This window comes from Gossypium arboreum, chromosome 1 (assembly GCF_025698485.1).
Source record: "Gossypium arboreum isolate Shixiya-1 chromosome 1, ASM2569848v2, whole genome shotgun sequence".
NCBI lineage: Eukaryota > Viridiplantae > Streptophyta > Magnoliopsida > Malvales > Malvaceae > Gossypium > Gossypium arboreum.
In genome coordinates this window covers 110,828,935-110,850,408 of record NC_069070.1, presented here as the reverse complement: position 1 = coordinate 110,850,408, position 21,474 = coordinate 110,828,935, and the positions used below count along the sequence as shown (strand labels likewise).

General features: G+C 34.1%; 2 protein-coding genes across 2 annotated transcripts; one reads left to right on the top strand and one right to left on the bottom strand.

Annotated features, from left to right (window-relative positions):
- The first annotated feature begins 16,359 nt into the window (after window positions 1-16,359).
- On the top strand, window positions 16,360-16,762 carry LOC108481389 (germin-like protein 9-3). Its single transcript, XM_017784531.1, has 2 exons — window positions 16,360-16,544; window positions 16,651-16,762. The coding sequence occupies exons 1-2, from the start codon at window positions 16,360-16,362 to the stop codon at window positions 16,760-16,762; spliced, it is 297 nt and encodes a 98-aa protein (XP_017640020.1).
- Window positions 16,763-16,904: 142 nt separating this feature from the next.
- On the bottom strand, window positions 16,905-18,563 carry LOC108482247 (F-box/LRR-repeat protein At4g14103-like). The gene is made up of 3 exons (XM_017785363.2): window positions 17,565-18,563; window positions 17,301-17,462; window positions 16,905-17,224 (listed from the first exon to the last, which is right to left on the bottom strand). The coding sequence occupies exons 1-3, from the start codon at window positions 18,462-18,464 to the stop codon at window positions 16,970-16,972; spliced, it is 1,317 nt and encodes a 438-aa protein (XP_017640852.1). The 5' UTR covers window positions 18,465-18,563; the 3' UTR covers window positions 16,905-16,969.
- Window positions 18,564-21,474: the final 2,911 nt, after the last annotated feature.

Sequence of the window (21,474 nt, the reverse complement as noted above, 5' to 3'; positions counted from 1 at the left end):
TATAATAGACGGACCTCCACGGAACCTCAGATTGTCAAATCGCAGCAACAAGACCCTTCAATCTGTCAGAGATAATGCAAATGTTGTCTTGCCTGATAACATGTCTCCGCAAGTTCTGAATGAAATACGCTCACGATTCGGAGTTCTCAGACTCCACGATGGCAAAAACGATCTGTAGTACATTTTCGTTACCATCTTATGCAACTGCAACCAGAAGTATCTGCGTGTATTTTCCATAAATCCACGTTCCATCAACTTGCACTAGCGGTTTACAGTGGGGGAAGGCCCTAACACATAGATCGAAAGTCAAGAACAGTCGAAGAAAAACTCTTCTCACTAGTACCAATTGTCCATTAAGGCCTCTATAAGGCAATGTTTGCAAGTCCACGATAGTTCCTAGGATGTACTCCACTATCGCTGAAATCCAACCCTGAAGTTCATTGTATGACTCATCCTAGTTGCCGTACAATTGTTGCATAGCCATTTGTTTCGCCCAACACGCTTTCCTGTACGACACTCTATACTGAAATCGAGCTTGCATGTCTGCAATCACTGTTGACACAGGAATGATTGGGCTATCTTTCACTAGTGGCATGATACAGTTGCAAATACTTTTGGCATACAATTTTCGGTGGTCTTGAGACATACGTGCGACAGTACATGTATGACGCCCTTCTAATTTTTGTATTTGCCACTGTTGAGTCCTCTATATAAATACAGCTCGAACTCGCAAACCATACCCATCGCCGGCTCTCTAACATTCCCCAACATATAATGTCGGTGTAGGTTTGACAACCTTGTAATCAATCGACAACCTTGTAATCAATCGACAACTTCATGCTGTATTGTTTGATGGCAAACACACAATCCGCCTTATTCTCGAACTGTTGCCCAACGAACAACTCCTCTAATTGTGAATTTACCGCCAATCTATGAGCAGGTATTATATCGACGTACTCAGGAAACTCGGACGCATGCGCTGCATCTAGATCTACGTTCAACATGTCGCCCCCAGGTTTATTTCGTAAAATAATACCACGACTCGAGTTACTGAATGAAGGGCCGTAAACATCTTCAACCTCCTTCGGGCCTTCATCATCGATATCGTCTGGAACCTCCTCAACATCGGGGTCACTAAAATTTTCAACATCTTGATCAGAATCTTCATCATTATTGGTCAATTCTCTAACATTTTCCTCTGTGCTTATTATCACCTCTAGATGTATTTCAGACGGGGACCGGGGGTAGGGTTGTTATACGAACTCCCACCATAATTAGGACTTTTGGGAATCTGCGATGTCCCTTCACATTTTAATTGGTCTGTCCATCAAACATTAAGATCAAAGTCAAATTCACGATGTTGACTTATTGGACTAACATTCTCAACAGGCTCTACGTCTGCTAGCTCGGGAAATAATTCAACTGGCTGAGGGTTCTCACTCCCAGTCGACCACCATATTTCCATCATAGTGCCCAAGTCATCATCATCTAACAGCTGCATTTCACAAAATTTGAACGGATCTGTAAGGACTGGAAACTTGTAAAATAATTTGGACATCGCCCTTCCACAACGTATAGCTATTTTTTCACTCATCTTCCTTTTAATTTCTGCTAGCTTCACATTTATTTTGAATCGTAAACCTACTCTTTGCCGATCTCGAAATACACAACCAACATCACCTTTTATAATTTCACCATAAAAAAGAACATATACCAAAAACACCTCATTATTTATATTGGATAGATTTTTTGAACTCTCCTACTAAACACAACAATTTCACCATTCTATATATGGTAGAGAACCAACAAGTGGAGCCATAAAGAATGGCTCCACCAAAATAAAATATTAAATATTAAATTTTATATTAAAAATATAAAAAGTACACTATAAAGTGATGGGGCCATTCCAAATTGCTCCACCAAATAAAATATTAATTCTTAAAATTTTAAATTTAATTTAAAAAACGTTTGAATATCTTTATTAATTTTAAAATTAATAATTTATAAAAATTATATTTAAAATTTTAAAATATTTAAAATATATATTTAAAATATTATAAAACAAATAATAAATTTGAAAGGTCGTATCTTTAAAATAATATATTTTAAATAATTTAAAATCATAATTTAAAATATTATAAAATACATTTAAAATTTAAAATATACATTTAAAATATTATAAAGCTAATAATAAATTTGAAAGGTCATATCTTTAAAATACTTAAATATTTTATATTATTAAAATATATATTTAATATTTAAAAACTAATATTTAAAAATAATATTCAAAATTTTAAAAATAATTTCAAATATATATATTTAAAATTTAAAAATATATATTATAAAATATTTCAAATAGACATTTTAAATTTCTTAAAATTAATAATAAAAATAAGTAAAATAAATAAAATAAAATAAAATAAAGATAAAAACAAAACTTAAAAAATAAAAAAGGAAGTGGCGAGGTGTTAGGGAATCTGGTGGCGCAAAATTAATTTGCTCCACCAGAAAATGGTAAATTTATTTTGAAGTCCCTCATATTTCCAGAACTTGTAGTATTTCCATGGTATTTATACAGGTGGCGCCATTCTACATGGCTCCACCAAAAAATTAATTTTTTTTCATGGATGATAACGTGGCATGTTGGTGGCTCCAAATCATTTGGCTCTACCAACTTTTACTACAGATTTTAGGTCATTTTTGTTTTTAATTAAAAAAATGGGTCATTTTGATAATTAATTAATTTTTTTGGGTTATTTTTATAAAAAAAGCCAATTTTCATTCATCAAATTTTTCGGCTACCACTCAGTACAGGTCCAATTTTGATAATAATGATTCATATGTTCCTGTGCCTGTAAGGACCTCATCCTGGTATCCAGATTTAGGGGATACTCATTATGTTTGCTAGAATGTCTCGAGTTTAAATGAGTCCACTCCATACTCAGGTACTTCTTCTCTTTTAATAGGGAATGAGGACCCCACTAAAATCTCGTCTATTAGAAATTCTATCTTGCCCACGAAGAAAAAGTTATTACACCTATCTAATGTCTTGTGCATGCCGAGTATCCGAAAGAATCTTATGTCTGTCTCTTAATTTGCTAATAACAATAATGTCTTTTTTGAATTTCATCCATCTTATTGTGTTATTAAGGACATTCAGACACAAAAAATTTTGTTGCGGGGCCAAGCTCGTGATGGTCTCTATCAATTTTCGGTAGGTCTGTCTGTTCCATCTGATACAGTTCATTCTATTCACAACGCCGAGATCCAAGATTGTCCTTCAGATGATGGTGTTTTTACATTGTGGCATAAAAGACTTGGTCACCATTCTGTCGCAATTGTCAAACGTGTTCTTGATAAGTGTCAAATTGTTTCTAATAAGAAATATCCTGATAATGTTTGTATTGCTGTCAGAAAGGGAAATCACATAAATTGCCCTTTTCACACTCTATTACTAAATATATGAAATTATTTGACTTGTTTGTTTCTGATTTGTGGGGACCAGCTTCTGTTGCTTGTGGAAGTAATCTATATTATGTTTCGTTTATTGACATGTGTAGTTGGTTTACTTGGGTTTATCTGATTAAATGTAAATCTCAAGCAGTTGAGTGTTTTATTCAGTTTCAAAATATGGTCATCATTCAATTTGGAAAGAATATTAAAAAATTTCAAAGTGATTGTGGCAGTGAGTTTCGTGCTTTTGCATCGGTTCTAGCTAGTCATGGTATTCTTCATCGTCTTTCCTGCCCACATACGTCAAAACAAAACGGTGTTGCTGAGCGTAAACACAGACACATTTTGGAGACCGGTCTTACACTCTTAGTCCGAACCAATCTACCCATGGATTACTAGGGTTATGCGTTTTGTAGTGCTGTTTATCTTATCAATTGTCTGCCTACTCCGATCCTGAATATGTATAATCACTTAAGGGTGTTTGGTTGTTGTTTTCCATATTTGCGCCCATTTGTGCATCACAAGCTGGATTTTCGTTTACATCCATGTACATTTTTAGGGTATAACTCTCAACATAACGGCTATCATTATCTCACACTAGATAGTAAGATTATTATATCTCATCATGTTATTTTTTTATGAACGCTGATTCTTGTTTACTTCGCATGATTTGGACACCGTTCAGTCTTCTTCATGTGTCACCGCGTATGTTCCTATCGTTCAGCCCTCTTCTTTTTGATCCACCGCAGAACCCAACAGAACCATTATGCCTTCGCCCACTGTACCTTCACCTCCTGCTCCAAGTTGTAATCCCGTGTAGTCTGTATCAGTTGAGTCACCAGCTACATGTAGTCCAATACAAACCGTCTCAGCTGATTTATCAGCTGAATTAGGATCTGATCGTAGGGAGCATCGTCTTCTAATTCCGTCAGCTGAAGTTAGTCCATTTGGTCTAACCACTGCATCTTCAAATATTCCTTTTGTTCTTCCATGAAATACTCGCACTATGGTTTCTCGGTCTAAGGCAGGAATTTTTAAACCCAAGGCTCTGTCAGTTGAAGCTATCAATTTTGAGCCACGCACAGTTGTGGAAGTTCTTGCTAATAAGGAGTGGAACTTAGCAGTTCAAGCTGAATTTGATTCTTTAATGGCTAACTCTACTAGGGAACTTGTTCCTCTACTGCCTGGTAGAAATGTGATCAGGTGTAAATGGCTTTTCAAAATCAAGAAGAATCTTGATAGGTCGGTTGATCGAAGAAAGGCGCAGTTGGTAGCGAAGGGTTGTTCACAGGTACCCGGATGTGACTTCAAGGAAACATTTAGTCCCGAGGTCAAACTGCTACTATCCGAACCATATTATCTATTGTTGTATCCAATGGTTGGCAACTCCGTCAGGTCGATGTAAACAATGCCTTTTTAAATGGAGATCTCACTGACGAAGTGTTTATGCAACAACCTCCAGGCTATGTTCAGTATGGACCAAATGGTGAGCCTTTGGTGTGTTGTCTGACAAAGGCATTGTACAGATTACGGCAAGCTCCAAGTGCCTGGTTCGACAAATTGAAACATTTCCTTGTTTCTACTGATTTTGTCTTATCTAAATCTGATGCATTCTTGCTTGTTAGAGTTACAACCAAGTCCATCGTTTATGTTTTGGTCTATGTAGATGATATTATTATTATTAGAAGTTCGACTGACGAAATAAACTGTTTTGTTCAACAACTACATAACAAATTTTCTTTAAAAGAAATGGGTGACCTTCACTATTTTTTAGGTATTGAAGTCAATCGATCATCTACTGGAAGTCCCTACTTATGCCAGCGCAAATACATTCGGGACCTGCTTGACAGGTTCTCTGGCTAATGCAAAAAGTGTTCATACATCGATGGTCAGTTCCTTTGCTTTGTCTAAAAATGAGGATGATTGACTTGCTGACCCTACTGAATACAGAAGTCTTGCCGGTGCTCTTCAATATATAGTCTTAACTCGGCCGGATATTGCTTATAGGTAAATCATGTGTGTCAATACATGCATGCACCTACTACAGTATATCTGGTAGCATTAAAACATATCTTGAAGTATTTACATGGCACTATTAATCATAGGCTGGTTTTTCTCCCATCAGACAAACTATTTTTAGTTGGTTATGTTGTTGCCAACAGGGGTCTAGATTTTGATGACCGCCATTCTACGATATGCTATTGTGTCTACTTTGGTCATACACATGTCTCATGGTGTTCTAAGAAACAACAAGTTATTTCTCGATCCACAGCGGAGGCTGAATATTGGAGCTTAGCTACAGCTACCAGTGATATTGCTTGGTTAGTTTCTCTGCTAACAAAATTACAAATCAGTTCTACTGATCCTTCTGCTGTTTGGTGTGACAATTCCAGTACAATAGCTGTTGCTGCTAATCTAGTCTTACACTCCAAATTCAAACATGTCAAGCTTGATTTATTTTTTTGTTCGTGAAAAGGTGGCTAGTGGCTTATTAGTTGTCGGCAAAGTGCCAGCCTATGACCAGGTCGTTGATATTCTCACAAAAACATTGTCTGTCTCCACTTTTGTTGGACTTTGAAGTTTACTTCGGTTCTTACCTATTGAGAAGCTGGGTGAATGTTAGAGTATAGAGATTGTTAGTCTGTTATCATTCTATTACCTACTCTGGTATGTAGTTGGTTAGTAGCAGTTACTCATATACAAATATATAAACACTAGCATTGTATTGATTCAAGCAGATAAAGAATACTAAGTAATTTTTCAGTAATTCCATTTCTCTTAATTTGTTCTCTGTTTTTATGCAATAGTATAGTAACTAACAAGTTTTAACATCTTCCTTGATATCATCAGTTAATAAAGGGCTTGTTTAATATAGTTCAGTTTCAATAAATTTGCTCTTGCAACCTTCGATTTGGTATTTGATCATGCAAGCATTTATTTTTCATACGAAGAAAGTAACTAAAATAATCATGACATAACTTTAGATGGACCAACTTGGGGGAAATTTGAAAAGATTCACAGTTATTAAAGAGTTATGTAAAACATTGCACTGTTAAGTGTTAACTGAATCATCATTGGAAAACTTGAATATGATTAGTCTTTAAATTCTGTAAACAAACATCCTTTGAAACATACAAAAGAAAATTAGTACCTAGTTTCAAGGTTATCAATGTCCTGCAAGTAAACAACACACCTGCCAAAATGAAATTGTCATGCGAGATGCTTAACCCCCAAGGTTTTCATTTATGCTTTTTGGGTTGCAATTTGTTTTACATCTTTTGATTATAACATGTTCCGTTTTGACTATTTATTCCTTCTCTTTTCCATTTTAAATTCTTCTCTTTTACATCTACAAGATGATTGATAAAAATGCAATACATGAATAAAATCTTTGAAAACAGAACCAAAAGAGTCAATTCTTATATAAAATCAAGACAAATATAGCTAAAAATAACAATGTTGTATTACATCAATGCAGCATTGATTTGATTTCATTAGAGAAGCCAACAAAACTTTGGATATCTTCAACTTTTCTAAAGGTCTACAATGCTTTAGGAAACACTTTGCCTTTCCAATTCTGTAACAGCTCTAACCCATATTCATTGTCGGACTAGGGTCAAGAGGTATTACCGGACTTATCGAAACATTTTATGATCAATTCATAAACATCATCCACACATTATAACATTATAGTCAAACATCATCACAAAGTCTCTTTCTTATGTCAACTAGGTCTTAGACATGCTTTAGGAAAGGGTCAAGACTAAACCGAGCACATGCAAAAAATTTTCTGAAACTTAACAAATTTTTTAAAGTTACAAAGGTCACACGCCCGTGTGAACGGGTGGTGTGACTTACACGGTTACCAGACACGCCCATGTCATAGGCTGCGTAAAAACAGGGCATACATACTGACTTGTACAACACGGTCAAGGACACACCCATGAGTCAAAGCAGTGCTCGAAACTAACTTGGGTCACACGGCCAACCACACGCCTATGGGTCTAGCCCATATACCCTTCGAAATGACCTCACACGCCCATATGCCAAAGCTGTGTGCCTCACACGGCCACCAGACACGCCCATGTGTCTATGCCATGCTCGAGACTGACTTTTAATTGTAGGACTAGCCCAGGGGACACACAGTCATGTAACATGACCGTGTGTCACACACGGTTGAGACATACGCTCGTGTCTCTACCCGTGTAGACAAAAATAGGCCATTTGCAAAGCCAATTTACCACCCTATTCACAAGCATTCAAGTCAACCAATATAGCACCATTTTCACACACTTATAGACAACCAAACATATCAATTCATACACAAATCATACCATTTCAACATGTCAAAATCATTAAGTATGCATAATTCTCAAATGCATTTTATTAACATCATATTACCTATTTCATGTAATAAAACTTATCATATTCAAACCAACATAAAAGAAATTATAAACATCATCTAATTAACTTACCAATCACATAACTTAGGCCAACTTATAAGGCTAAAAACATAACAACATTTCCAACAAAAATAAGCCAAATCTCATTGCTATAATCTTAACACAAAACATATCATTTACTGACTGGCCTATACATGCCATACATTAATATTTACAACTTCAAAAGTACCAAAATATAGTTCGATAGTGTGACGAAAACATATACATAAATCTCAAATCGATTCCAACATCCTAGACATGGTCTTACACGAAATCACATATCGAAATCCTATGTCATGACATATGTATCTTAACATTCTTATGGTTCTTACGAGACTTTCGGATGTCGTAACTTCATCGATTCTTGCTCGTATTTTGCTCGTTCCACATTCATGTCAATTCAATGAGTATCAAACATTTTTAAATCAATTTAAAGGCACTCATTTGTATATGAACTTACCTCGTAATCGGAATAGAGGGACTAGATCGACTATTCGTCAACTTTCGATTACCCCCGGTCAAGATCCATTTTCTTTCTTTTAGGATTTATATGTATTCAAAATTAATCTATTTAATCACCAAATCAAACAATTTTTATCAAAAACACATAATTTGGGCATTTTTACATTTTAGCCCGTAAAGTTTCGCATTAATTTAATTTAGTCCATTTTCACAATTACATCAAATTCACAAAATCCCTCAATATCAAAGCTTAGCCAAATTTTCATATAACCTCTATTAGCCCACAACTTTCATTTATTTTACATTTTAACCCCACATTTTTCACATTACACAAATTAGTTCTTTTTTATGCAATTTCACTAAAAATCACTTTACCAAACATGATAATCTATCAATAAATACTCATTTTCCATCATGAAACATTCAAATACTCAAGAATTCATCAATGGAAATTTGAAGCATGGGCTAGATAGAACACGAAGCAACGATCACAAAAACGTAAAAATCATCAAAAACCGAACAAAATTCACTTACCAAATCAACCATGCTAATGTCAAAACCTCCAAAGCTTTAAACCCTATCTATTCTTTCTATTTCAATGGAAAAATAATGAAGTAAATGAATTTTTGACTTTGTTTTTACTTAATTCACATGTAATTAATTAATTACCATTATAACCTTTGTAAACACATTTAAATTCCACTAATATAAGCCCATTTTTTCCATCCAATTATTTAATGGTCAAATAACCACATAAGTACCTCATCTTTAATTAATCAAAGCAATTAATCACTTTAACATATAGCATGCTACTTTTACATTTTACACGATTAAGTCCTTTTATAAAATCGAGTACACAAACGATAAAATTTTCACACGAAATTTTCACACATATCACATATGATGCTGTAAACACAGAAACTAATATTAAAATATTTTTTGACTCAGATTTGTAATCCCGAAACCACTATTCTGACTAGGGCCTAAATCGGACTGTTACAAATTCTACCTTCAAAGTTTGAAATTTCCATCACCTTAAGTTTAAATATCAGACACAGAGCTGAACGGTTCCTAAAACCACAATACAAAATGGAGTCAGTTAAAGTCTGCAACTTTAAATCAAACTTTAAACTTAAAATAATACCTGACAAACATCAAGCCTTTCTAGTTCAGGCGAGTTTGTCAATAAGGTTATGGTAGCAAGGTAGCAAAAGCAAGAAGCAATCACAGCTTGAGCGAAGCTATAACAATAAGAGATTTTGCATTGTGTCAGTAGAAAAATAAAGTATTTAAAAGTCTAGACATGATAGAATTTGTGAAGAAACAAACCTCGAGCAAAGTAACTGATAGAGTAAGTGAACGAACATTAGATATCCCTCTAAAAAGTGTTGTAGCATTAGCTCGAGATTTGGCATATTGATCATAAAACAATAAAGATACAAGTGAAATATAGTCAATCTCTTTTATAGTGGATACTAAGAAGTTTTAAGCTATGTATGGAGATGAAAGATTATCGTTAACGCCTTTACCAAAGTTGGATTTGTTTGATCTTCAGGCCTAGTGGTTTTTTTTTTTGTATGGTCGTGACATGGCTATCTGTATTTCGTTGTTCTATTCTAATTGGTGTTTTTGTATGGTGTATTTCCTTCACCACTATTTTATAGTGGCTTTCTTTTATTAATAAAATTTGACATTGGCTAAGCAAAAAAAAAAAAAAAAACCAATCCATTGCCTTGACCATCAAGCAACAACTCGCCCTAGCAATTCTGTTGAAAGTTGGCAACAATGCAGCAGTAAGCAAATGTCCAATGTGTAGTTTGGTTGTTAAAACTTTTTGTAACATGTGACTTATGTTTAGTTTGATTGTAATTTTTGTTTTACTAAGGTCAGTCATGTACTCAGTTGATTTAGTAGCCTCTTAGGTTATCATTAAGTTGATTTTACAGCTTGGATACTAGCACAAGCAATGTTTTGTTTTCTTCCAATGTAATGAAGCTACTTATGTATATTGTAATGTTGCTTATTGTAGTAATGTGAAGTCTTTCAATTTTTCCTCTCAACAGATTTGTTTTGCTTCTATTTTTCATCTTTCAAACATAAATTTTTATTGTTTTTGATCTTTGGATGCTGATATAACTCAACAAATGGTATCAAGACCTTGTCATATTTGAGGGCCTTTTGCTGTGTGTTGTTCATTTGAGTGTTCTGTGCTTGAAAGAAAAGAAATAGAAGTTGTTTTGTTGGATTTTTGGTTACTACAAAAGAATGAGTTTCTCACCACCGCCACCACCACCACCTATTTTTGCCGGTGAAAACTACAACATTTGGGCTGTGAAAATGAAAACATACCTGCAAGTTCATAATCTGTGGAGTGTTGTTCAAACTAACACAAAACTACCACATTTGAGAGCTAATCCTACCATAGTTCAAATTAGGCAGCACAAGACTATGCCAAATAGCATAAGACTATGCCTTCAGATGTAATTTTCACAAGGATAATGGCTTGTGACACTCCAAAGCAGGCCTGGGACAGATTCAATAAAGAGTTTCAAAGGTCAAATAAAACCGGGCAGCAGCAGGTGATCAACTTAAGGGGGACTTCGAGAATCTAAAAATGAAGGAGTCTGAATCCATCAAGCAATATTCTAATTTGATTATGGCTACAATTAACAATATTAGGCTTCTTGGGAATGATTTCAGTGACAAAAGAATAGTTAAAAAGGGCATTACAACCCTTCTAGAGAAGTATGAGTAAAAAATTTCTTCCTTGGAGGATTCTAGAGACCTATCAACTATATCCTTAACAGAGCTGATAAATGTTCTTTATGCACAAAAGCAGAGAAGGGAAAAAAAGATGAAGGAGCATTCTGAAAGTGCCTTTTAGGCTAGAAGTAAAGATAGCTCAAGCTCGAGCTCAAGCTACGAGGGTAAGAAGCCTTGGTCTGAAAAGAAAGAAAAGGCAAAGAAGGATACTGCCAAAAAGAAGTTTCCAACATGCACTCACTGTAAGAAGTCCACTCATTTAGAAAAGTATTACTAGTACAGGTCTGACATTCAATGTAGAAGCTACAAGTGACTTGGTCACATAAAAAAGGTTTGTAAAAATAAGAGAAAAACACACCTACAGTAGCAAAATCAGGCTCAAGCTACTGAGGATGTTCAAGCTCAAGAGGAGCATGTTTTTACTGCTTCTTGTTTTGCAAGTTCGAGTAAGGTCAGAAAGAATTGGTTGATTGATAGTGGCATACTCATCACATGGCATCAGATAAAGGCATGTTTAGGGAACTAGATACCAGTTTTATGTCCAAGGTTAGAATTGGGAATGGTGAGTTCATTGAGGCCAAAGGCAAAGGCAAAGCTATAATTTGCACTCAATCAAGTAACAAAACAATTTTAGAAGTTCTTTTTGTACTTGATATTGACCAGAATTTACTTAGTGTTGGCCAATTGTTAGAGAAGGGTTACTTATTTATCTTTGAAGATAAAACTCGTGTGATTAAGGATCTCTTTGGCCAAGAGCTAGTGACAGTAACTATGCATGATAGATTCTTTACTTTAGATGTGAATCAGTTAGAAGTAAAGGCTTACACTACTCTGACTGATGAATCATATTTATGGCACAAAATGTTAGGGCATGTCAACTATAATACAAAAGGTTAGGGCATGTCAACTATAAGTCTCTTGGTTTGCTGCATAAGATAAGTCTAGTTGAAGACATGTACAGAATTGAGCCTAAAAATGAAGTCTGTGAGGTTTGTCAGCTTGGCAAGTAGACCAGACTACCTTTTCCAGTTAACAAAGCTTAGAGAGCTTAAGAGAGGCTCCAACTAGTCCATACTGATATTTGTGGACCTATGAAAATCTCTTCTTTAAATGGTAGCAGATATTTTGTGTTGTTCATTGATGATTGCACTATATTATGTTGGGTGAATTTTTTAAAACAGAAGTGAGAAGTGGTTGATTTCTTTTGCAAGTTTACTGTCTTAGTTGAGAATCAAGCAAGTTGTAAGATGAAGGTATTGAGGTTAGACAATAGGACTAAATATGTTTCTCAAAAGTTTCAGAAGATTTGTGATGAAGCTGGAATTCAGTATCAGTTAACCACCATCTACACACCACAGCAAAATGGTGTTTGTAAGAGAAAGAACAGAACTGTTCTTGATATGGCCAGGTGTTTGTTGTTTGAAGGGAAAATGCCTAACATTTTTTGGGTTGAGGCAGTAAATACCTTAGTGTATTTACTCAATAGACTGCCAACAAATGCAATCAAAGGCAAAACACCATTTAAAGCTTAGTTTGGACACAAGCCTACTGTCTCACACTTGAAAGTGATTGGCTGTTTATACTACACACTCATACCAGCTGAAAAGAGAACGAAGTTAGAAAGAAGGTCCATGCCAAGAGTTTTTGTTGGCTATAGCAGCATAAAGAAAAGGTATAGGGTCTTTGATCCATCCACTAAAAGGATTATTGTGAGCAGAGATGTGAAATTTAATGACAGCAGTGTTGGAAATGGAATGAATAGATGCAAGCTTGTCTGAGCAAGACCAGCAAGATCTTGACTTGCAGCATGTTAAAAATGAAGCTAAATTTGAGTAAGGATATGATGATGTGTCAAAGGTACAAGGACTATCATGGTCATATATGAAAGATGTGATATGACCATTGTTGAGCCTTCCAACTTTGATAAGGCTACAAATAAGGGCTACTGGAAATAGACAATGGAGGCAGAAACGGAAACGATTCACAAGAATGGTATATGTGAGCTGGTTGATAAGCCAGCACACAGAATAATTATTGGTGTGAAATAGGTGTTTAGGAGCAAACACAATGTAGATGGGTCACTGAACAAGCACAAAGCGATGCTAGTTGTGAAGGGATATAGTCAACAATATGGCATTGATTTTCTAAAACCTTTGCACCAGTTGTAAGGTTGGACACCATAAGGTTATTATTTGCCTTAACTGCTCAAAAGCTATGGAAAGTGCATTAGCTGGATGTCAAATCTGCTTTCTTAAGTGGATTTTTCAATGAAGAGATTTTTGTTGAGCAACCAAATGGATTCAAGGTTATTGGTGAAGAGCGTAAGGTTTACAAGCTTAAAAAGGATTTGTATGGTCTAAAACAGGCTCCAAGGGCCTGGTATTACAGAATTGATGCTTACTTGTCAAAGCTATGGTTTGAAAAAAGCATTAGTGAGCCTACACTCTATGTGAAGAAATTTGAGAAAAAAACCTTGTTGATTCTATCATTGTATGTGGATGACTTTCTTGTTACTGGTTGTAAAAGTGAACTGATTGAAGAGTTTAAGAAACAGATGCAAAATGTTCTTGAGATGACTGATCTAGGCTTAATAACTTACTTTCTTGGCATGGAAGTGAATTAGAGCGAGCATTGCCTTTTTGTAAGCCAACAAGCATTTGCATTGAAGGTCTTAAACAAGTTTTGCATGACAAATTGCAAACCTGCTGGCACTCCTGTGGCACAAGAAGAAAAACTTTCTAGTAGTAGTGACCTTAAACGAGTAGAGGAGAAGGGCTACAAAAGCCTTGTAGGTTATATGCTCTATTTGACAGCAACAAGGACAGACATCATGTATGCAGTTAGCCTTCTATCAAGGTTCATGCTTTGCTACAATATTGCTCACTTTAAAGCTGCTAAAAGAGTCTTAAGATATGTCAAAGGGACCTTGAACTATAGAGTGAAGTTTGTGAAGACTGAGGAGCTAAAACTTATTGGCTATTTAGATACTGACTGGGCTGGCTTAGTTGATGATATAAAGAGCACATCGGGTTATTTTTTCATTCTAGGTTTAAGGATCTTTTGTTGGAGTTCTAAGAAACAACAAACACTAGCTCAATCCACTGCAGAGGCAGAGTACATTGGAACTGCTATTGCTGTTAATCAAGCCATTTGGCTTAGAAAACTCTTGAGTGACTTGAATGCTGATCAAGATGAAGCAACAGAGGTCAAGGTAGATACCCAACCAGTCAGCTGTTACTATTGCCAAAAATCTTGTATTTCATGGTAAGACTAAACATTTTAATATCAAGTATCATTTTGTAAGTGAGGCAGAACTATCAAAGGAAGTCAATTTAACTCATTGCAAATCGGAGGTTCAGCTTGCAGACATTCTAACCAAGCCACTAGTTAATGAAAGGTTTGAGTATTTGAGGAAAAAAATTGGTGTCTACTGCTTTGAAGCCAAGGAGGAGTGTTGAAAGTTGACAACAATGCAGCAGGAAGCAAATGTTTGATGTGTAATTTGGTTGTTCAAACTTTTTGTACCATGTGACTTATGTTTAGTTTGATTGTAATTTTTGTTTTGCTAAGGTCAGTCATGTACTTAGTTGATTTAGTAGTGATAAGCTGTAAAAGTAACCTATTTTAATCACATTCTTTATGTGTTTTTGGATTATTAATTATGTAAATTAGTGAATTTGATGCTCCTAACCATTTAAATACTTGTTTCTATACTTTGGAGAGCATTTTAGAGCAAAAGGAGCAAAAAACGAGCCAAAATCGGATAAATTGAGTTGTTTCCAAGATCCACATGGCCTGGGCATTTCCACACGGGCTGGCACATGGGTGTGTGGCCTACTTGTGTCGATATTGCACCTTGCTTCCAAAATACACCAAAAAACCCAATTTTTAGACTTTCTGAGCACTCTAAAGTCTAAAAATACCAATTAGAAGAAGATTTAAGAGTGCACTTAGAGAAGATCGAAGAAAGCACTCGAAGAACGCGGTCGGAATCAATTCGGAAGCGGATCTCCCTCAAGATTGAAGATCTCCATTTAATTTCTTTCAAAGTTTTATTGAGTTTCTTTATGTCTAGTGGTTATTTTGACTTTGAGATGTTTTCATTCAAGATTATGAACTAAATTCCCTAGATACCTAAGGAAGAGGAAACCTACGATGAATTTTATTATTTGATTTCTGATTTACGTGATAAAACTTGATTCTTGTTCTCAATAATGTATGTTTATTTCTTGTTTTAATATTACTGAGATATTAATTCAAGTTTAATGTGCTTATTTCAGTGGAGCAAAAGTCTCTGTTTAAGAGTAGATCTAGCATAATTGAGTGGAGTTGCATGCAATCCTAGAAATAGGATGACATGAATCTACCGGATTAGATTCAAATCTTATAGGGAATCCATAAATCGAGTTAATGCGACAATAGGGGTTTTAATTAGAAAAAGATTTCAATTAATCAACCTAGAGTCAATTGTTTTTACTCTCGAAAGAGATATTAATATAATTTAGGGATTTCTACGGACCAAGACACAAGTTAATAAATCGTTTAATTCAAATTCATAATAATAGGTGAAGTCTAGGTGGATTCTTTCCTGGATATTGTCTATCTCATTGGTTATCTTCAATTATTTTCCTATTTCATTCTTTGTTGCGTTCTTAGTTAGATTAGTTATGTAATTTTAGATTAAAAACAATCACTCCAATTTGTCGGCTAAATAATAGAAAAACGGTAATTACTAGTACTTTTAGTCCTCGTATATACGATATTCCCTACTCACCATAACTATACTATTATTCGATAGGTGTGTTTGCCTTAATCGTATTTATAGTTAGTTTAGTGACCATCAAGTAGCCTCTTAGGTTATCATTAAGCTGATTTTACAGCTTAGATACTAGCACAAGCAATGTTTTGTTTTCTTCCAATGTAATGGAGCTATTTATGTATATTGTAAAGTTGCTTATGGTAGTAATGTAAAGTCTTTCAATTTTTCCTCTCAATAGATTTGTTTTACTTCTGTTTTTCATCTTTGAAACATAAATTTTTTATTGTTTGTGATCTTTGGATGCTGACATAACTCAACAAATTCTAGCAATAAGTGGAGACCCTGATATTATATCTGATTTTGTGGTTCCAATTGGAGTCAGTAATACTCTATTGCATGGAAACTTTTTCACCTATACTGGCATGAAGCCACTCACTGCCACTGATCCCACCAATAAATTTCACAGTAACAAAAGCAACCATGGCTGAGTTCCTTGCCCTTAAAGGACAAAGTGTTTCTTATTCTGTTTTAGAGTACCTTGCTTATTCACTTAACCCTCATCATACTCGTCCTTGTGCCACTGAGCTTTTCTTTCTCAACTATGGCATACTTGAGGTTGGATTTATTGACACTACTAACAAGCTCTTTACACAGATTTATAGCCGGTGACGTGTTTGTGTTCCCAATGGAATTAATCCACTACCAGTTCAATTGTGCCAAGAATGATTTCACAATCAGACTTCGGTAGCTAAGTTACTGGCACTGTGTCAGTTCTACGGTGTTAGTGACGGTCGTTGATGATGAGAGGATCTTAGCAAAGTGTTTCAATGCTGATGTTGACACAATTCAGAAGCTCAAAGCAGGGTTTGCACTTAAGACCTGAGATGGGGATTCTAAGCTATTAAAGCAATAATCCCAAATCTGGAATTCTAAGATTTAGTTCATGTTTTAATGCTTCTCTTTTACATCTACAAGATGACTGATAAATATAAGACATAAATAAAATCTTCGAAAACACAAGCAAATGAGTCACTCTTATATAAGAGCAAGACTAATATATATAGCAACAGTACAACATTATATATTTACATCAAACAATCAAGATGCACAATTGCTTTGATTCCCTTGGTGAAGCCGACAACACGTTGGATATCTTCAATTGTTTTTCTGCAGAAACATCTGGTGCTGTAAGTATTGTCAACTTCTGCAGAGCTCCACCATTCTCTAGGAAATACTTTGCCTTCCCAATACAATGTTTTTCTTCTGTAAAGTTTGTAATTTTGATGGCTCTGAGTTTATACAACAAGCAAGAAGGCACGTTCGCTGGCAGAAAGCAAAGAACTTCCTAAAACCACAACATAAAAAAAGCAGTAAGAGTTTGCAACTTAAATAATTAAGCTTAAACTTAGAACAATCAATACCTGAGAAAACTCAAGTTTTTCAAGAGCAGGTAAACTTGAGAGTAAAGTTTCAAGTCCTTTTCCACCTCGAATATATGAGTACTCTCGGCATAGATCATAACAAGGTATCTTCAATTTGACCAAGGTAGCAAAAACAGGAAGTGGTTTGCAGCTTAAAAGAAGCTATGACAGTCACAAAAGTTGCACTATCAGTAGATATTGCAACAAGCAACAACTTCTATATATAGCAGAAAAAAAAGTGAAAGAATATGTGAAGAAACAAACCTCGAGAGAAGTAACCCACAAAATAAGTGAAGGAACATTGCAGATCCCCCCAAAAAGTGTTGTGGCACCACCTTGAACAGTATAGTTAGTTTTGAATATATAGATATCCGCTTTGACAAGAGATTGCAGATTCTCTATTGAATACCTGGCTTTTATTGAGTCGAGGTATTTGAAGTAGGCTAGATTTGGAGTATCAATCATTAACCAACAATGGTAACCATCATACAAGTAATCTATAGTCAATCTCTTAAGCAACTGATGTGAAATATTGAATTTGCTTATATTTTCCATGTAGCATTGTTTTAAGACCATATCTTCAAGATTGGAGCAGCCGGACAGGAGGTTTTTAATTGAATCATCATTCAAAAATTTAACTGACTCGAGATGAAGAGTGTTTAGATTCGGAAGATGAACAACACCCCTTGGAACATCCAAAACAAAATCTTTATCCACTTTCAAGCTCACCAATGTCCTGCAAGTAAACAGAACATCCGGTAAAGTAATGAACTTGTCAAGGTAGATGTTTAAATCGAGATGTTTAACACCGCGATGAACTGCAGCAGATATCCATCCGTAAAAACGGTTGGAATCGATCATACTCCGGCATTTGAGACGAAATTTATCCACAATTGTTGTATTATATAAAAACAGCATTCTGTCGACGAAGGACATAAAGTTCTCAACGGAAGCGGCGTAACTGTTAAAATTCTTGCGGCGCAAAACGTCCTCCAAATCGAAGTGGAGATTAGGAAGTAAAGCAAAGAGATATCTCCATCTAGTAGATAAAATAGATGTTCTAACCGCTTCTTTTGTAGAAAGGAAGGACAGAATGTGAGTTAGAATTGAATCAGGTAGATCACTGATTCTGTCTGCTTTCTTCGTTTTCACTTCCTTACCCATTCCAATGCCTGGAAGAAGTTAGCCAGGAATAATATTTTTGTGCGGAATAATAATTAGGGTTCTTGTATTGTCTATTCGGAATTTCGATTTGGGTACCAAAGTTCCTATCTATAAATACGTCAATAATAGAAATAATCATTAAAATATTATGGCCTTCTATATTAGTCACTCCACTTTTAATATTTTCTATTTTCATAATTAAACTATTTAAATTTTGATAAAAAAATATATCCTATAATTTTTATTATTCTAATAATATATTTAGTCCTCCTATATTTAAATATTTTATTAATTTAATTCTAAATATAAAATATTTAACAAATTGACCTCTCCCATCATCTATTTAGTTGTTTGAATTTCTAGTTTTTTGGGTTTTCAATGCTTTAGTTTGATTTGATGTAGTATTTTTCTTTGATTTTTATTTTATTGTTTGTTTGAAAAACGACATTGGGTTTGTTTTGAAACTATAATGTATGAAAAGGATTTGAATTTAGGATTTTTTGAGTTTACAAAGATGAGAATTTCATGGAATTTTGTAATTCGAAACTCTATTAATTTTGGGATTCATATTTTTTTATATATAAATGATTTGGAATATAAGTTATTAGTTATGCAGTTTAATTGATTGGAGAGTCTCGTGTGTTGGTATAATGATTAAGATATTTATCGCTCTAAGTGTAATTTTAGTTAAAAATTAAGTCACACTAATCACATTATTATTAAGGCTTTGTTCTTCTCTTATAATTCACAAAAAGAATTCAACTGATTTGAAGTAATTTTAATTCTTATAGAGGAATTTAGGGTTAAATTGTAACCATCATTGAAGTTCAAGAATTTAAACTGTGTGTTTTTTTTTAATGTGATTATAACGTTTGGATTAGATTTTCTTTAAAAGCCTAAAGCATTATTGCTGGTTCAAGCATTTTTTTTCTGAAATGAAGCATATTATTATTAGTACGGAGAAAAAGAAAACTTGAAATGTTTGATTACTGAATACAAAATGTCTAATTTTGCAAATATTAAATATTAATTTTGTTGAATATTTTATATTTAAAATTAAATTAATAGAATATATAAATATTAGAATGATTAAATTTATTATTAAATCAATAAAAAATTATGTGAATATTCTCATCAAATTTCAAATAATAATGATCAAAATAAAAATAAAAATAAAAATTCAATGACCCCATACTTCAATAACCATTTCACATTTAAGTAACAGCTAGCCTGTAGAAGATGAATGGGATTCATTGGATATTCAGCCATGACAATGAATGACTGCTCCGCAACCCAAGCGTGGAAACTAAACAGTGTTTGGGAAGTACAAGGGATGGCAGGCATTGATTCTTTTGAGACAAGTAAACTGAAAGTGGTTTCGTTTCACTTCAGTTTCTATCAACTCATTGTCTTGGAGTGTCTTTTGATTTGTTGCATGTTATCTTGTATCACTGTTCTTGGCCATTGATATAGTTGGCTAAACAATATTTCCCAATTTCACATTTACTATTTGCTTAAATGTGTAACAAGCTTTTAACTTTTAAAAAATAATAATAATAATAATAATGGGCAATTTACTAAAAAAAAAAAAGCCCTTTTTTATTAATTACGGAAATGGTCTGACTTTTTTATTATTTACGGAAAAGATCATTTTCCCGAAAGCGCGTCCACATCAGCGCGAAGTTAGTGTCCATGTCAGCAAAATGCTCCTTCAATGACGGGTTTTGTCCTATTTTTTTTAAGGTTAGGGTTTTTGGTGGTTTAGGGTTTTTGATGGTTTAGGATTTTTGGTGGTTTAGGGTTTTTAAGAAAAAAAATTAATGAACACTTAGAGTTGAGGGTTAATTAATTAAATTAACTATGAAAATAAAAAAATAATTAAATTAGGGTTTAGGATTTTTTAAAATTAGGGTTTCTGATTGTTTTAGATTAAGGTTTTAGTGGTTTAGGGTTTTTAGTATTTTTTAAGGGAAAAATTAATGAACACTTAGAGTTGATGGTTAATTAATTAAATTAACTATGAAAATAAGAAAAAATCAATTAAATTAGGGCTTAGTGGTTTAGGGTTTTTTGGTGGTTTAAGATTTTTAGTGGTTTAAGGTTTTTAGTGTTTTTAAGGAAAAATTAATTTAATTAAAGTTCAGGGTTAATTAATTAAATTAACTATGAAAATAAAAAATAATTAAATTAGGGTTTAGGGTTTTTTAAGGTTTATTAATTAAATTAACTATTAATTACGGAAAAAAGCTCCCACGTGGACGCTTTTTTGCTATAGTAGTATCTGATAAAATAATTTTAAGAAGATGTTTCTGAACAAATAGTGTCAAAAACACTTCAAGAAGGATGCACTTTCAGCAAAATTACAGGAAAAAGCCCCCACGTGGACGCCTTTTTTCTACAGTAGTATCTGATAAAATAATTTTGAGAAGATGTTTCTAAACAAATGGTGTCAAAAACGCTTCAATAAGGATGCACTTTCAGCAAAATTACGAGAAAAAGCTCCACGTGGACGCTCTTTTGCTACAGTAGTATCTAATAAAATAATTTTGAGAAGATGTTTAAAAGTAGTAGTTCTAGTAATTCTGATAATCAAGAAGATCTAAAAGTAACTAATTATAGGTCTGATGAAGAAAATATTTCAACAGATGAGGATGAAAATATAGAAATTCCAGAATCAATGGATACTGATCAAATAGATCCGAATGGTAAAAGAAAATTAGAATATTGGCTTATTGTTCTTGGATGGTATTGGCTTACCATTCTTGATGCATATGATAAAGGAAATCCAGTTGGTTGTCTTACCATTGGATAAGGAGTATAATATCATTGATTAGGATAGAATGATGTTAATATAGGAGTAAATCATTGATTAGGATTTGTTTGCTTTCCTTTGTTGGGTTTTTTATGAACAGTTGTCCATTCCCCGACTTGTGGAAAAAAGTTCCCACGTGGACGCTCTTTTGCTACAGTAATATATGATAACATAATTTTGAGAAGATGTTTCTGAATA

What these genes read in the sequence shown, in the direction of transcription:
- LOC108481389 (XM_017784531.1), top strand. Translation starts at nt 16,360, where the DNA reads ATGGCTGAGTTCCTTGCCCTTAAAGGACAAAGTGTTTCTTATTCTGTT. An exon ending in TTTACACAGATTTATAGCCG is followed by an intron (nt 16,545 to 16,650) that starts GTGACGTGTTTG and finishes GCACTGTGTCAG; the next exon opens with TTCTACGGTGTTAGTGACGG.
- LOC108482247 (XM_017785363.2), bottom strand. Translation starts at nt 18,464, where the DNA reads ATGGGTAAGGAAGTGAAAACGAAGAAAGCAGACAGAATCAGTGATCTA. An exon ending in TGTGGGTTACTTCTCTCGAG is followed by an intron (nt 17,463 to 17,564) that starts GTTTGTTTCTTC and finishes TGACTGTCATAG; the next exon opens with CTTCTTTTAAGCTGCAAACC. An exon ending in AAAAACTTGAGTTTTCTCAG is followed by an intron (nt 17,225 to 17,300) that starts GTATTGATTGTT and finishes TTGTGGTTTTAG; the next exon opens with GAAGTTCTTTGCTTTCTGCC.